The 17,324-nt window shown below is 42.8% G+C and overlaps 1 protein-coding gene across 6 annotated transcripts in view; it reads left to right on the top strand.

The window, feature by feature from the left end:
• LOC123989548 (cyclin-I-like) overlaps window positions 1–17,324 on the top strand; it is a 35,769-nt gene extending 18,445 nt beyond the window's left edge. For 4 of the 6 annotated variants that reach the window (XM_046290637.1, XM_046290639.1, XM_046290641.1 and 1 more), the window contains 6 exons: window positions 4,189–4,323; window positions 5,420–5,494; window positions 6,215–6,355; window positions 7,971–8,207; window positions 12,829–13,146; window positions 16,192–17,324. In XM_046290637.1, the coding sequence (XP_046146593.1) occupies window positions 4,189–4,323; window positions 5,420–5,494; window positions 6,215–6,355; window positions 7,971–8,207; window positions 12,829–13,146; window positions 16,192–16,380 (1,095 nt within the window). In that variant the 3' untranslated portion in view covers window positions 16,381–17,324. Of the gene's footprint in view, window positions 1–1,537; window positions 1,602–4,185; window positions 4,324–5,419; window positions 5,495–6,214; window positions 6,356–7,970; window positions 8,208–12,828; window positions 13,176–16,191 lie in introns of those variants that run through there. The other 2 variants (XM_046290642.1, XM_046290640.1) reach the window with 2 other exon arrangements.

Genomic DNA, 17,324 nt, shown 5'->3' with positions numbered 1-17,324 from the left:
TTCCCCCTCATGTTGTCTGTCATAGTTGAAGTGTACCTATGATGAAAATTACAGGCCTCTCTCATCTTTTTAAGTGGGAGAACTTGCACAATTGGTGGTTGACTAAATACTTTTTTGCCCCACTGTATCTATATCACCTGAGGTCAGAGTTATGGGGAGAATGCATTTGCTTCCATTTGTGAGTGCAAAAGGGCATTGACTAAAGCACCTGCTGTGGCGAAGGTTCATGCTTTCACTTCTCCCCTAGTTATTAGTCCAACGAACAGACACGGTCTGTTTTTAAAACCTCCTCAGTTAAGATAAGCTGTTAGTGCCAATGCCACCAGAGCCTGACATTGAGTCTATTCCAACATAGAGGACTCTGACCTTCCTCATCTGGCCTCTACAGTAACGGGGCTTGCCTGTCCCAAAAACGGAGTGCATTAACGGGCCTTGCCTGTCCCAAAAACTGAGTGCAGTAACGGTCCTTGCCAGTCCCAAATAACTGAGTGCAGTAACGGTCCTTGCCAGTCCCAAATAACTGAGTGCAGTAACGGGCCTTACCTGTCCCAAATAACTGAGTGCCGTAACGGGCCTTGTCTGTCCCAAAAATGGAGTGCAGTAACGGACACAGTCTGTCCCAAATAACGGAGTGCAGTAACGGACACAGCCATGTCTGTTGAGGCTAAAGACTTCCAGTGAGAGAAGTGCTGGTTCGACCAGTATCATATTACAGGTAAAGTGCTGGTTAGACCAGTATCATATTACAGGTAAAGTGCTGGTTAGACCAGTATCATATGACAGGTAAAGTGCTGGTTAGACCAGTATCATATTTACAGGTAAAGTGCTGGTTAGACCAGTATCATATTTACAGGTAAAGTGCTGGTTAGACCAGTATCATATTACAGGTAAAGTGCTGGTTCGACCAGTATCATATTACAGGTAAAGTGCTGGTTCGACCAGTATCATATTACAGGTAAAGTGCTGGTTAGACCAGTATCATATTACAGGTAAAGTGCTGGTTAGACCAGTATCATATTACAGGTAAAGGCGTCCTCATGCTTCCCATCTGAAACAGTTCATATATTGACAACATTTTGTGACATTTTTGTACGTCTTCTGCAAGTTTTTTGTTTGTTTTTTTCAGCTGTTTTGTGCACACAACAAGTCGAAGTTTGGTCGCCAAATCTACGCCTCTTAGTCGGTGATTGGTCAACAGTAGGGATTCTTCAATGAAGTGTTTGTTGTCATTCAACAAGAGACGACTTTGTTATCGTGTACATTCTTTCACTTGAGAAATTCTGCACCAAATATCTTACGGCGTCATTGTAAATAACAATTTGTTCTTAACTGACTTGCCTAGTTAAATAAAGGTTAAACAAAATAATAATAATAAGGATAGTTACAGTACATATGAGGAAATCAGTCAATTAAAATAAATTAATGAGGCCCTAATCTACGGATTTCACATGACTGGGAATACAGATATGCATCTGTTGGTCAAAGATAGCTTCTTTTTTTTTTAAGTCTCACAATGGGCCTCGGGATGTCAACTTGGTATCTGTGCATTCAAAGCCTTGATGTGGAAGGTGTACGTGCCCAAAAAGCCATCTCCCGGCAGTCAGCTGATTCCCACAACACAGAACAACATACTGTTGTCAATATGAAAGAGAAAGCAGCAGGTCATTAAAATAACTGAGTGGGTCAATTGCACCCAAGGTCCAAGGACCACTTTAACAAGGTGACATAATGGTGAGAAATGGCCCGGTGGCTTTAGGGCAAGGCTAGTTCAGGTCACTTTAACAACGTGACATAATGGTGAGAAATGGCCCGGGGGCTTTAGGGCAAGGCTAGTTCAGGTCACTTTAACAAGGTGACATAATGGTGAGAAATGGCCCGGGGGCTTTAGAGCAAGGCTAGTTCAGGTCACTTTAACAAGGTGACATAATGGTGAGAAATGGCCCGGGACCTTTAGGGCAAGGCTAGTTCAGGTCACTTTAACAAGGCGACATAATGGTGAGAAATGGCCCGGGGGCTTTAGGGCAAGGCTAGTTCAGGTCACTTTAACAAGGCGACATAATGGTGAGAAATGGCCCGGGACCTTTAGGGCAAGGCTAGTTCAGGTCACTTTAACAAGGCGACATAATGGTGAGAAATGGCCCGGGGGCTTTAGGGCAAGGCTAGTTCAGGTCACTTTAACAAGGCGACATAATGGTGAGAAATGGCCCGGGGGCTTTAGGGCAAGGCTAGTTCAGGTCACTTTAAAGCAAATTCTTGATTGTGTCCCAATTGGTATCCTTTTTCCCCTAGTGCACTTGGGTTCTGGTCTAAAGTAAAGTTTTTTGTAAGTGCCCAAAAAAAGCCATCTCCCGGGAGTCAGCTGAGTCCCACAACACATAACAACATACTGTTGTCAATATGAAAGAGAAAGCAGCAGGTCGTTAAAATTGCTGCGTTGGTCAATTGCACCCAAGGTCCAACTGAAATGTGGCTTCCACTTTTAACCCAACCCCTTCGAAAGACACTCATACATACAGGTATTTTATTTGTGCTGGCTTGCCTCTAACCGCTAGGCTAACTGCTGCCAATGTTAGACCATGAAGGTGGTGAAATTGTTAGGTTATTTCCTTGGTACAGCTATCTATATTACTTGAGGTCAGAGTTATGGGGAGAATGCAAGACTTCCAGTGAGAGTTATGCTGGTTACAGGTTTTTTTCTCCAGCAATTAAAATAAATTCATGAGGCCCTTATCTAAATCCTAATGGATTTCGCATGACTGGGAATAAAGGTATGCATCTATTGGTCAAAGATAGTAAAAAAAAAAAATAGGTCTCACATTGTGCCTCAGGATCTCGTCACAGTATCTGTGCATTCAAATTGCCATCTATAAAATGCAATTGTGTTCGTTGTCCATAGCTTATGCCTGCCAATAACCAATAACCCCACCACCACCATGGGGCACTCTGTTCACAATGTTGACATTTTCACAACGCCTTACATGTGCTCTGCGGTTGTGTGGCTGGTTGGACTTACTGCCAATTTCTCTAAAAGAACGTTGGAGGCGGCCTATGGTAGAAATTAACATTCAATTCTCTGGCAACAGTTCTCGTAGACATTCCTGCCAACAGCATGCCAATTGCACGCTCCCTCAACTTGAGATCTGTGGCAGTGTGTTGTGACAAAATGGAGCATTTTGGTGGCCTTTTATTTTCCCCAGCACAAGGTGCACCTGTGTAATGATCATGCTGTTAATCAGCTTCTTGATATCTTGGCAAAGGAGAAATGCTCGCTAACAGGCATATAAACATATGTGTGCCCAAAATTTGAGAGTAAAAAGCATTTTGTGCATATGGAAAATTATTTTATTTCAGCTCATGTAACTTGGGACCAACACTTTACATGCTTCTTTCATATTTTTTTTCAGTGTAGATATAAAATTGTGCGACTAAGACCTATGATTTTGGCAATGATGCCCTTTATCTACTTCCCAAGAGTCAAATTAATTTGTGGATACCATTTTTTATATCCCTGCGAGCAGTTTGAAGGAAGTTGCTAATTAGCGCTACCGCAATGACTGGAAGACTATGGGTATCTTCTAGCATGCTAGCAGATACCTAATAGGCATGCAATCAGGGCATAGAGACATACAAATGGTATCCACAAATTAATCTGACTCTGGGGAAGTAAGTATAGGGCCAAAATACAGAAGTATCCCTTTTAAGGGATTATGCAAGGCACACACGTTCTCTTCTCCTAGCAGCATACCGACGCTAGAATACAGGCTCCATAAGCAGGTCGGTTCAGAAGCTCAGTTGTGTCATGGTCTTAACATTCTCGTTTACTTTGTTGTCAAGGGACCAACATACTTTTAACAGATGTTAGCAGCATTTCTTTCTTTCGTTGACATTCATGTGCTTTTTCTCAAATTATATATTGTTCCTGTAGTTTAATCAAGCCTATGATTTTAACGTTGGTTGAGACTTTTGTAAGTTATTTAAGTGAGTAGGTTTTAATACGTTGTGCATTGATACTATATCCTAATTGTAATTTTTTTCAGTGAATTTTCTCTGAATGTGAAGCACTGTTTACTGACGCTCATACTATGTCTCCTCAGCAACTAACCTGTGACGTGTCCTGTGATTGATTGATTTTTATTATTATTATTATTATTATTTTTAAACTGACCCCTCTGCTTCTGTTGTTCCCAGGATACAGACATCTCCCCTGCCCAGCGTGATGAGGCTGTGTGCTGGCTTATTAACCTCCACAATGACACCAAGCTATATCCAGAGACCCTCTCCCTAGCCATCAGTATTTTGGACAGGTTTTTAGGCACTATAAAGGTAAGTTACCGACTGGTTTTTAATGTTATCTAGATGAAGTACTGAAACCTTTTTTCATAAGTAACTGTCACGAGAATTTTCAATCCCATTGATATCAATCAATAGCTTTGACCAATCCCCGAGGTTTGTAAGACCATGGGTGTAATAATAATTAGGCAAAGACTCAGTTTATGCAAAAGATTAGTACCGTTTATTCAGAGAACGTTCTAAAGTCCATTATACAAAGTCATCCATTTTATACTTGCGCACAAACAGTAGGTATCCTACATACTTCCACACAAACAGTAGGTATCCTACATACTTCCACACAAACAGTAGGTATCCTACTGATACTCTCCTCTAATCTGATAGTTGTAGTGGGGGGTAGATGTCAAAATCAGTGGTAGGGGGTAGATGTCTAGTCTCCTTTATGGCTCTAATCTGATAGTGGTAGTGGGGTGGTAGATGTCTAGTCCATGGCTCTAATCAAGTGGTAGATGTCTAGTCTCCTTTATGGCTCTAATCCTAGTCTCCTTTATGGCTCTAATCTGATAGTGGTAGATGTCTAGTCTCCTTTATGGCTCTAATCTGATAGTGGTAGATGGGTCCTTTATGGCTCTAATCTGATAGTGGTAGATGTCTAGTCTCCTTTATGGCTCTAATCTGATAGTGGTAGATGTCTAGTCTCCTTTATGGCTCTAATCTGATAGTGGTAGATGTCTAGTCTCCTTTATGGCTCTAATCTGATAGTTGTAGTGGGGGGTAGATGTCTAGACTACTTTATGGCTCTAATCTGATAGTGGTAGTGGGGTGGTAGATGTCAAGTGTCCTTTATGGCTCTAATCTGATAGTGGTAGATGTCTAGTCTCCCATATTTCTCCCCACTTCAGTCCTGACCCAGTCTCTCCGTTCTCTCTCCACTTCAGTCCTGACCCAGTGGCTCCGTTCTCTCCCATTTTCAGGCCCTTCCAAAGTGATAAGCCTGAACTAGTTACCCTTCTGTGTGTACCTGGCAAGTTGTCTGAACAGGGAACGTTTGGAACCCAGGGTGCTGAGTTTAGACAGTGAGTGCTAGTGACATCACGTAGTCCTCCTGACCCAGTCTCTCTCTCCTCAGGCCCGTCCAAAGTACCTCCGCTGCATCGCCATCGCCTGTTACTTCCTGGCTGCCAAAACCAGCGAAGAGGACGAGGTGATTACATCCTACACCATCAGTCTCCTTGGTGAAAACATAACCATTACATCCTACACCATCAGTCTCCTTAGTGAAAACATAACCATTACATCCTACACCATCAGTCTCCTTAGTGAAAACATAACCATTACATCCTACACCATCAGTCTCCTTAGTGAAAACATAACCATTACATCCTACACCATCAGTCTCCTTAGTGAAAACATAACCATTACATCCTACACCATCAGTCTCCTTAGTGAAAACATAACCATTACATCCTACACCATCAGGCTCTGTGATTAGTACCATTAGGAGGTCAGACAATTAAGTTGAAATAAGATGATTAGAGTTCTTGTTGCCAAATTGGTTGGTGAAATGGTTGGTGGGCAGAGAGGAAATGGTTGGTGGGTTGAGAGGAAATGGTTGGTGGGCAGAGAGGAAATGGTTGGTGGGCAGAGAGGAAATGGTTGGTGGGCAGAGAGGAAATGGTTGGTGGGCAGAGAGGAAATGGTTGGTGGGCAGAGAGGAAATGGTTGGTGGGAAGAGAGGAAATGGTTGGTGGGCAGAGAGGAAATGGTTGGTGGGCAGAGAGGAAATGGTTGGTGGGCAGAGAGGAAATGGTTGGTGGGCAGAGAGGAAATGGTTGGTGGGCTGCCTTTGGTGCGTGTTTGCTATTGTTGTTTTGAACCCAACTAACCCAAAGTCGTGTGTGTGTGTGTGTGTGTGTGTGCGCAGCGTGTGCCGTTGTTGCGTGACTTGGCCAGCAGCAGCAGATGTGGCTGCTCCCCATCAGAGATACTGAGAATGGAGAGGATCATTCTGGATAAACTCAACTGGGACCTGCACGCTGCCACGCCGCTGGAGTTTCTACACATTGTGAGTATTGGGTTCCGTCACCACGTTCATAGTCCTGTCTTAGTGTCCTAGTGTCCTAGCCAGAACCACCACTAGAGGCTTGAAGTAGTGTCCTAGACAGAACCACCACTAGAGGCTTGAAGTAGTGTCCTAGCCAGAACCACCACTAGAGGCTATAAATAGTGTCCTAGACAGAACCACCACTAGAGGCTTGAAGTAGTGTCCTAGCCAGAACCACCACTAGAGGCTTGAAGTAGTGTCCTAGACAGAACCACCACTAGAAGCTATAAATAGTGTCCTAGACAGAACCACCACTAGAGGCTTGAAGTAGTGTCCTAGACAGAACCACCACTAGAGGCTATAAATAGTGTCCTAGACAGAACCACCACTAGAGGCTATAAATAGTGTCCTAGCCAGAACCACCACTAGAGGCTATAAATAGTGTCCTAGCCAGAACCACCACTAGAGGCTATAAATAGTGTCCTAGCCAGAACCACCACTAGAGGCTTGAAGTAGTGTCCTAGACAGAACCACCACTAGAGGCTATAAATAGTGTCCTAGCCAGAACCACCACTAGAGGCTATAAATAGTGTCCTAGCCAGAACCACCACTAGAGGCTATAAATAGTGTCCTAGCCAGAACCACCACTAGAGGCTTGAAGTAGTGTCCTAGACAGAACCACCACTAGAGGCTATAAATAGTGTCCTAGACAGAACCACCACTAGAGGCTATAAATAGTGTCCTAGCCAGAACCACCACTAGAGGCTTGAAGTAGTGTCCTAGACAGAACCACCACTAGAGGCTTGAAGTAGTGTCCTAGACAGAACCACCACTAGAGGTTATAAATAGTGTCCTAGACAGAACCACCACTAGAGGCTATAAATAGTGTCCTAGACAGAACCACCACTAGAGGCTATAAATAGTGTCCTAGACAGAACCACCACTAGAGGTTATAAATAGTGTCCTAGACAGAACCACCACTAGAGGCTATAAATAGTGTCCTAGCCAGAAACACCACTAGAGGCTATAAATAGTGTCCTAGACAGAACCACCACTAGAGGCTATAAATAGTGTCCTAGACAGAACCACCACTAGAGGCTTGAAGTAGTGTCCTAGACAGAACCACCACTAGAGGTTTGACAATAGAGCCCTGAGTACCAGGCCATTAGGACCTGATGGGCGGACAATAGAGCCCTGAGTACCAGGCCATTAGGACCTGATGGGTTTGACAATAGAGCCCTGAGTACCAGGCCATTAGGACCTGATGGAGGAACAATAGAGCCATTAGAACCTGATGGGGGGACAATAGAGCCCTGAGTACCAGGCCATTGGTGACCTGATGGAGGGACAATAGAGCCCTGAGTACCAGACCATTAGAACCTGATGGAGGGACAATAGAGCCCTGAGTACCAGGCCATTAGGACTTGATGGTTGTTTAACAAGCTGGGCACTACTAACACATGTCCAGGGTGATTAAAAGGAGGTTACCATGACTCAACGGTCACGTGGAATTTGTCTGCGGTCATGACTCATGACTGCCGGTGTTACGGTAATACAGCCGCCGCAACTGCCTTACGTACAACAGTTTAGTGAAAAAGATTTGACCGCTAACTAACTGGCTGTTGTTCCACTTCAGTTCCATGCCATGGTGCTGTCCTGCAAGCCACGGTTCATGGTGGGTCTGTTGGGGTGTAACCCGGCGCAGCACCTGTCAGTGTTGACCCAGCAGCTGCACTACTGCCTGGCCAACAGCGCCCTGCTACAGCCCCTCTCCCGGGGATCCATGCTGGCGCTGGCCCTCATCACCCTGGAGCTGGAGAATATCTGCCCTGACTGGCTGGCCCTCACGATCAACCTGCTCAGGAAAACACAGGTACTAAATTCTCACTATCCTCCTGCTCAGGAGAAAGCACAAGTAGGCCTGCAGTACAGTATGTTGGCATGTTGAGATAGCAGCCAGTTAGGCAGTGAGGGCTTCTACCTAAATCATACACACGTACCAGTGTTGACGTGGAGTCCAATCTGACCCCACTCCCTATCTAGGTGATTCCACACCAGGGTGAGTGGAAAATAGTATTTCTCAGAATGTTCTAGAAATTCTCACATAGGAACTTCATTGGGAGGAAGGATGTTTATCAAAAGAAGACCATCGCTCTCTCCCAGAAGTGTGGACGGTGCGTAAAACCCATTCGTTCAGATAAAAGGTTTTGACGTAAACTTAAAGCTTCCTTTTTAATGTTTCACTTGTTTTCATTTCACTGCGTCGGGGATCGCATTCAGACGTTTTGGCTTTACAGCCTTCTTCAGTGTCCAGGTACAAAGCTTTTTTTTCATTCGAAACAACATTTGTAGGGAACACAGGTGAGCAACCCAATCAGGGATTCTACTCATCTGCCAATTAGGGATGTCGTTTCTCTGGTCTACCTGTAGACAAGTTGTTTTAAATGCTTTTTACATTTGTATCACAAACCATTTTTATTTATTCTCATGGTGAAAGTGGAAACTTAAATGTAAATGTGAAACTTAGGCCCTTTTTAGATTTGTACATGCCCTCCTGTAAGTTTGGGACGTCGTTTGGGTCTTTGCGTGTGTGGAAAAAAAGCGACACCTTTCAAATAACACTATTTGACGTGTTAAATAAAGCTTTTAATTTGACACATTAAATGACAACAGTTCTATTCTAGAATGTTGTGTTGTGCTGAATCTGCCCGTGCAAGCCAAGCGCCACCACTACTATCAGTATCAAAGCTGTACAAAACCAAGTCTGCAAACAAGCAAACACCGGCCACGAACTGTGTGTTTACAATACCGCGTTGGTAATAAGGCATTATTTGTTTGACCTCTACCTCTGGGGTAGTTAGCTTTAGCTTGGGACCTAGCTAGCACCAATACAAACCGATTGAAAACAATGACCAGTAGAAACTGCGGTCATTTTCATTATTCTTAGCAATGATTTAGGAATCCTTGTAACTTTTAGCTAAGTAGCCACTTGTTGTTCACCTATTGAAATTGAACTTCAAATGTTGCCCAAAGCTAACGTTATAAACAGCCAGCTAGTGAAGCTCGACCGGACCGCGGACCGGGGTATGTGTTGTGAAGCTAGCCACAATAAGGATTGGGCACAACGGTGGAATTTGCTGTTTGCCTTCAAAATAAAAGTACCTCTTTTTTTTATTTTTTTTTATTTAACTAGGCAAGTCAGTTAAGAACAAATTCTTATTTTCAATGACTGCCTAGGACCAGTGGGTTAACTGCCTGTTCAGGGGCAGAATGACAGATTTGTACCTTGTCAGCTCAGGGGTTTGAACTTGCAACCTTCCGGTTACTAGTCCAACGCTCTAACCACTAGACTACCCTGCCGATATAGAAGGTTATAATTTGTGGAATCGTGACATATTTACACTAGATAGTGTTAAACAAGGTTGGAATGTGAAGCAATTAAATGGGGTATGAGTCTAGTCGGTGACACCCACAGAACACAACTGTGAAGAGTTTAAGTGAATATTAGCGTTGTAGCTCTTATCGCGGGACTGCGACTATGTGAAATCACCTCCCCAGTCAGCCTATTGTGTGTATTGACATTCATATTGCACTGTACAGCTTTACCTAAGGATTGGGGATCAATGAAATGGGATATCAGTCTACTCAATACCAAATATGTTTTTTCCCAATGTCATCCTCAGAGTTATCAGACGCCAAAACATCCACACAGTATTGTTTTTCCTCAGGAATAGTGTTCGGTACACGTAGGTTGACAATAAATGTGGCTCAATTCACAGTTGTTTCAGAGTCCCGTAATAAGAGCTACGGTGCTAATGTTTCTCTGGGTGTCACTGAGTAGACTGATACCACATGTCATTGATCCACAATCCATAGGTAAGGCTGTACAGTGAAATAAGTCAATTTTCAATTCTAAAGTATAATACATACAGTGTGATTTCAACAGATTTGTGTCAAATTAACAGTCTTTTCTTTTAGCATGATCTATTAAATGATTGCATAATTCTGTATTTTGTATTCATTTGCATCACTGTCAATGACATACTTTTATTTTGAAGGCCACTATTGTGGCTAATACTTATTGTGGCTAGCCTCACATAGATGGGTCAGACCACCATTACTCAAATAAGAACTGTCTTATAAATTAGGGTTATTTTAGATGATGACACCTACCTATATACCTTATGATCTGTGAACCGTACATGATACAGACAACATCTTGAACTCATTATCCTCCTTATAGCGAGCTCTAACATAATGGGGTATGTCTAGATTCTGAAATACAATGTTTTACATTCATTTATTCAACATTAAACATATTAATATAAATATCTTAACTACCTTTCATTTTTAAACACCATATTGTTTTAAGCAATTTACTCTACAATTAAATACAATTTCCAGAGATTTCTGATACATTTAATGTGCCCCACCAACACAGATTCAAAAGGAACTCCCTCTGCTGGTGATTTGCTGAATGTGCAATCCTAAAGGAGGTCTGTGATTGGTTAATGACATATAATGTACATTTTTTTAATGTTATATCATCAAAAGTACCAGAGAGCCCACTCCGGGGAAATGTGAAGTTTTGACGAAACTCAAAAAACATTTTTTTTTTAAATGGTTATTTTGAGATAGAAATATGTTTAATGTTGAATAAGTTAGAGCTATAAGGAGTATTATGACTCCACGATGTATCACAGATCATAAGGTCTTACAGAAAGCATACGCACAATGAGTGTACAAAACATTAGGAACACCTGCTCTTTCTGCGACAGACCGACCAGGTGAAAGCGATGATCCCTTATTGATGTCACTTGTTAAATCCACTTCAATCAGTGTAGATGAAGGGGAGGAGACAGGTTAAAGAAGGATTTTTAAGCCTTGAGACAATTTGAGACATGGATTGTGTATGTGAGCCATTCAGAGGGTGAATGGACAAGACAAAATATTTAAGTGCCTTTAAACCGGTTCTGGTAGTAGGTACCAGGCACACCGGTTTGTGTGTGTCAAGAACTGTAACGCTTCTGAGTTTTTCACAGTCAACAGTTTCCCGTGTGTATCAAGAATGGTCCACCACCCAAAGGACATCCAGCCAACTTGACACAACTGTGGGAAGCATTGGAGTCAAAATGGACCAGCATCCCTGTGGAACGCTTCCGGGCACCTTGTAGAGTCCATGCCCCGACGAATTGATGCTGTTCTGAGGGCAAAAGGGAGGTGCAACTTAATATTAGTAAGGTGTACTTAATGTTTTGTGCACTCTTGTGGGTCTCAAAAGGCTTAAAATTGCCACTTTCAATCATGATTTTCTCAAAAAATGGTTTGTGATACAAATGTAAAAAGCATGTCTCAGACATCCTTCCTCCCAATGAAGTTCCTGTGTGAGAATTGCCAGAACATTCTGAGATGACAAAAATATTTTCTGCTGTTTGTGGAATAACCCATTTATCTCTTTTTCTCTTATGACCCTGTTCACTAAAACCCAGAACAAATACAGGGGATAACATGGATGTTGTAGTCCCTCCCACATATTGAATCACACTTATATACAGGGGATAACATGGATGTTGTAGTCCCTCCCACATATTGAATCACACTTATATACAGGGGATAACATGGATGTTGTAGTCCCTCCCACATATTGAATCACACTTATATACAGGGGATAACATGGATGTTGTAGTCCCTCCCACATATTGAATCACACTTATATACAGGGGATAACATGGATGTTGTAGTCCCTCCCACATATTGAATCACACTTATATACAGGGGATAACATGGATGTTGTAGTCCCTCCCACATATTGAATCACACTTATTCAAAAAAAAATATATATATATCAGTGGTATTATCAGGATGCCTCTCGGGAACCGTTGCATAAATATAGTCGGCCTGTATTGACTCTAACCACGTTTCCATCCACAGTTATGTAAAGTCATTCCTGTAAACAATCAAATAAAACTCAACCGAAGTCACAACAGTTGTGATGGAAACGAGGCGTTTCGGTACAATTCTATAAATGCCGACGGATCGTTTGTTCGTTTGACACGGTGGGATCTTTTTGTGTCGGTAAAATGTAATATGCTGTGGAAACGCCTTTTTTCATATGCAAATATTGATATAATAACCAGAGTAAAACAATGGTATGGTGTGGTGTGGTCCTCTCACTAGGACTCGGGGGGGAAACCATGCCGTTTATTAGGCTACAGATTTAAATAAGTTATAAACTTCACAGGGTGGTGAAAGTGCACTTTGATGAAAGTGTCATAAACTTTGATGAAAGTGTCATAAATATATTTGATGAAAGTGCATTTTGATAATGCCCCCTTTACAATAAATATTCATTCTGGTGACATGATAATCGATGGGAAATTTGCATATTTTTAATGCGGATTTTAGAATATTCGCCTGACTCTGTCGCCAATTGGATGGAAACCTAGATATTAACATAATTATAATCAAGTCTTTCATTTATCTCCCACCCCTAGATTGACAGTTCTCAGCTGATCCGATGTCGAGAGCTGGTGTCACGTCACCTGTCCACACAGGAAGCTTCCCTGCCTCCCAACACTGTGTACATCTACCAGTCCCTGCACCACAGTCTGGACCCGGACCCTTGCACCCGGGGAAGAGAGTCCGACACCAGGCTCCCAGACAGAGACCCACCGGCGCCATCCACGGCCCCTAGGGACAGGAGCCTCTCCTGGGTCTCCTCTACCACCCTGCTCCAGGTCCATGGACCACCCAAACCCAACCACCACTCCCACCAAGTCTCCCTGCGCTGCAAGCACTCAGCCAAGCGCAAGGTGAGAGCTTGGCTGCTTCAACAACCGGAGTAATGTATTTTTTTAACATCTACCTAGATACAGTGCATTTGGAAAGTATTCCGACCCCTTGATTATTTCCCCATTTTGTTACGTTACAGCCTTAGTCTAAAATGTATTAAATCGTTTTTTCCCCCCTCGTCAATCGACACACAATATCCTGTAATGACAAAGCATATGTATTAAAAATGAAATCACATTTACGTGAGTATTCAGACCCTTTAATCAGTACTTTTAGTTACCTTACAGACTTATTCTGAAATAGTTTTTTTCCCTCAATCTCCACACAATACCCCCTAATGACATCACAATACCCACTAATGACATCACAATACCCCCTAATGACCCCCTAATGACATCGCAATACCCCCTAATGACATCACAATACCCCCTAATGACCCCCTAATAACATCACAATACCCACTAATGACATCACAATACCCCCTAATGACATCACAATACCCACTAATGACATCACAATACACACTAATGACATCACAATACCCACTAATGACATCACAATACCCACTAATGACATCACAATACCCACTAATGACATCACAATACCCACTAATGACATCACAATACCCACTAATGACATCACAATACCCCTAATGACATCGCAATACCCCCTAAGGACATCTCCATACCCCCTAAGGGCATCGCAATACACCCTAATGACCCCCTAATGACATCGCAATACCCCCTAATGACCACCTAATGACATCGCAATACCCCTAATGACATCGCAATACCCCTAATGACATCGCAATACCCCTAATGACATCGCAATACCCCTAATGACATCGCAATACCCCTAATGACATCGCAATACCCCTAATGACATCGCAATACCCCCTAATGACATCGCAATACCCCCTAATGACATCGCAATACGCCCTAATGACAATCGCCCCTAAGGACATCGCAATACCCCTAAGGACATCGCAATACCCCCTAAGGACATCGCAATACCCCTAAGGACATCGCAATACCCCTAAGGACATCGCAATACCCCCTAAGGACATCTCCATACACCCTAAGGACATCTCCATACCCCCTAAGGACATCTCCATACCCCCTAAGGACATCTCCATACCCCCTAAGGACATCTCCATACCCCTAAGGACATCTCCATACCCCCTAATGACATCGCAATACCCCCTAATGACATCGCAATACCCCCTAATGACATCGCAATACCCCCTAAGGACATCGCAATACCCCCTAAGGACATCACAAAAATATTACATTTCCTTAAATATTCAGACCCTTTACTCAGTATTTTGTTGAAGCACCTTTGGCAGTGATTACAGCATCAGGTCTACTTGGGTTTGAATCTACAAGCTTGTCACACCTGTATTTGGGGAGTTTCTTCCATTCTTCTCTGCAGATCCTCTCAAGCTCTGTCAGGTTGGATGGGGATTCGTTGCTGCACAGCTATTTTCAGGTCTCTCCAGAGATGTTCGATCAGGTACAAATCCGGGTTCTGTCTGGGCCACTCAAGTTCATTCGGAGACTTGTCCCCAAGCCACTTCTGCCTTGTCTTGGCTGTGTGCTTAGGGCCGTTGTCCTGGAGGAAGGTGAACCTTCACCCCAGTCTGAGGTCCTGAGCGCTCTGAAGCCTGTTTTCATCAAGGATCTCTCTGTACTTTGCTCTGTTCATCTTTGCCTCGAACCTGACTAGTCTCCCAGTTCCTGCCGCTGAAAAACAACCACACAGCATGATGCTGCCAACACCATGATTCACCGTAGGGATGGTGCCAGGTTTCTGCCAGATTTGACACTTGGCATTCAGGCCAAAGAACTCAATCTTGGTTTCATCAGACCAGAGAATCTTGTTTCTCATTGTCTGAGAGTCCTTTAGGTGCCTTTTGGAAAACATCAAGCAGGCTTTCATGCTCCTTTTTTGGCTCCCCGAGTGGCGCAGCGGTCTAAGGCACTGCATCTCAGTGCCAGAGGCGTCACTACAAACCCTGGTTCGATTCCAGGCTGTATCACAACCGGCCATGATTGGGGGTCCCATAGGGCGGTGCACAATTGGCCCAGCGTTGTCTGGGTTAGGGTTTGGCCGGGGTAGGCTGTCATTATAAATAAGAATTTGTTTTTAACTGACTTGTCTAGTTAAATAAAAAATACTGAGGAGTGGCATCCGTGTGGCCACTCCACCATAAAGCCCTGATTGGCGGAGTGCTGTAGAGATGGTTGTCCTTCTGGAAGGTTCTCCTATCTCCACAGAGGAACTCTGGAGCTCTGTCAGAGTGACCATCAGTTTCTTCGTCACTTCCCTGATCAAGGCCCATCTTCCCCGATTGCTCAGTTTGGACCTGGTCGCCAGCTCTAGGAAGAGTCTTGTTGGTTCCAAACTTCTTCCATTGAAGAATGATGGAGACCACTGTGTTCTTGGGGACCTTCAACGCTGCTCCTCGATACAATCCTGTCTCTGAGGTCTACGGACAATTCCTTCGACCTCATGGCTTGGTTTTTGCTCTGACATGCACTGTCAACTGTGGGACATTATATAGACAGATGTGAGCCTTTCCAAATCATGTCCAATCAATTGAATTTACCACAGATGGACTCCAATCAAGTTGTAGAAACATCTCAAGGATGATCAATGGAGCTCAATTTAGAGTCTCATAGCAAAGGGTCTGAATACTTATGCAAATAAGGCATTTCTGTTTTTATTTGAATACATTTCTAAAAACGTGTTTTTCGCTTTTATCATTATGGGGCATTGTGATGTCATTATGGGGTATTGTGATGTCATTATGGGGTATTGTGTGTAGATTGACTAACATGTTTTATTTAACCCATTTTAGAATAAAGGCTGTAACGTAACAAAATGTGGAAAAGTTGAGGGGGTCTGAATACTTTCCGAATGCACTGTATACTATTGCTATTTGACTTGCCTTGATTATGAAAGCATATTGTGTTTATGGTAATATGTTTTGGTAGTAGAGCTTTGAGATGACTATTAAAATTGTATTATTGTATTATGTGCTTATAAATCATATTATTATTAAGGTGGAGGAGATGGAGGTCGACGAATTCTACGAGGGGATCAAACGACTCTACAACGAAGAGAACGGGGGCGCTCCGGAAGGGACGGCGGTAACGGGGGAGGAGCCTCTAGAGGAGAGTCCTGTCCTATTGGTCAGGAGGGAGGGCCACACCTCCCCCTGCCCCCCTCTCCAACCCGTCAGTGTCTCATAGAGAAGAAGAGGATGAAACCAAGGCCTTCTCTTCCTCTCTACCTGAGCTGCAAGGAAAATAAGTCTCAGTATTCAATCTGTCACATGGCATTTATCCACCAACCCCAGGCCTCGATTGAGCCCAAAAAAAGTCACCAAAAAAATATGCTATTTCATAACTATTTGTTGAGCACAAATATAAAATGATAAAAAAAATATAAATATAATATAATGATATAAATATTATCCTTCAAAAAAATAGGTCAAATTACTACTTCTCCCTGTGAGTCTCTGTGATGATATTTCTCTACGATCATGTCACTTTATTTCTGTTTTTCACCCTAACTAATCTAAGATTCAATCAGTATATTTATTTTCTTTACCTTCCTCTTTTCCTGAAATAAAAAATAATTCCCAGCATGTTGTCTTTAACCCCTCACAAAACATGTCACGATAAGAGTTTGACTGTAAAGCGTGTAGAACTATGTTAACCTGAAGTACTGAATGGGTTTCGTTTCACGTTTAAAAATCTAAATATCCCCTTCCACAACTTTCCTGTGTTTGTCCCGTCACAGTGTGCTGTAGTAGTTTAACCAAAGAATGAAAAAGCTACTGTCATTAATGACAATGAATAAAGTGAATCAATTTACCCAAATGAAGCAATATGTTTTCAGATAAGCAACTTTGTTAAAAGAGAGTTTATCCCAAGTGGCACCCTATACCCTACATAGTGCACTACTTTTTAGTAGAGGCCTATGGGGGAGAAATAGGGTGACATTTCAGATGCTATCAAGAAGAGGGTTTGAAGATGTAGCTACCATAATTCACCATATCTTTGCTGTTCAGAAACAACTTGCTGTTTTTTTTTGTTGTTGTTTATTGCCAAAAGGCTCTTGCTCTGGGGTGCTGGTAACTGCCGATGTACTGCTGAGAACTTGTGGCATCAATAAAACAAGTGAAATAATC

The sequence above is a fragment of the Oncorhynchus gorbuscha genome, linkage group LG11 (genome assembly GCF_021184085.1).
Source record: "Oncorhynchus gorbuscha isolate QuinsamMale2020 ecotype Even-year linkage group LG11, OgorEven_v1.0, whole genome shotgun sequence".
Taxonomy (NCBI): domain Eukaryota; kingdom Metazoa; phylum Chordata; class Actinopteri; order Salmoniformes; family Salmonidae; genus Oncorhynchus; species Oncorhynchus gorbuscha.
Note: the sequence above shows the minus strand (reverse complement) of the source record. Positions and strands in the feature narration are given on the sequence as shown.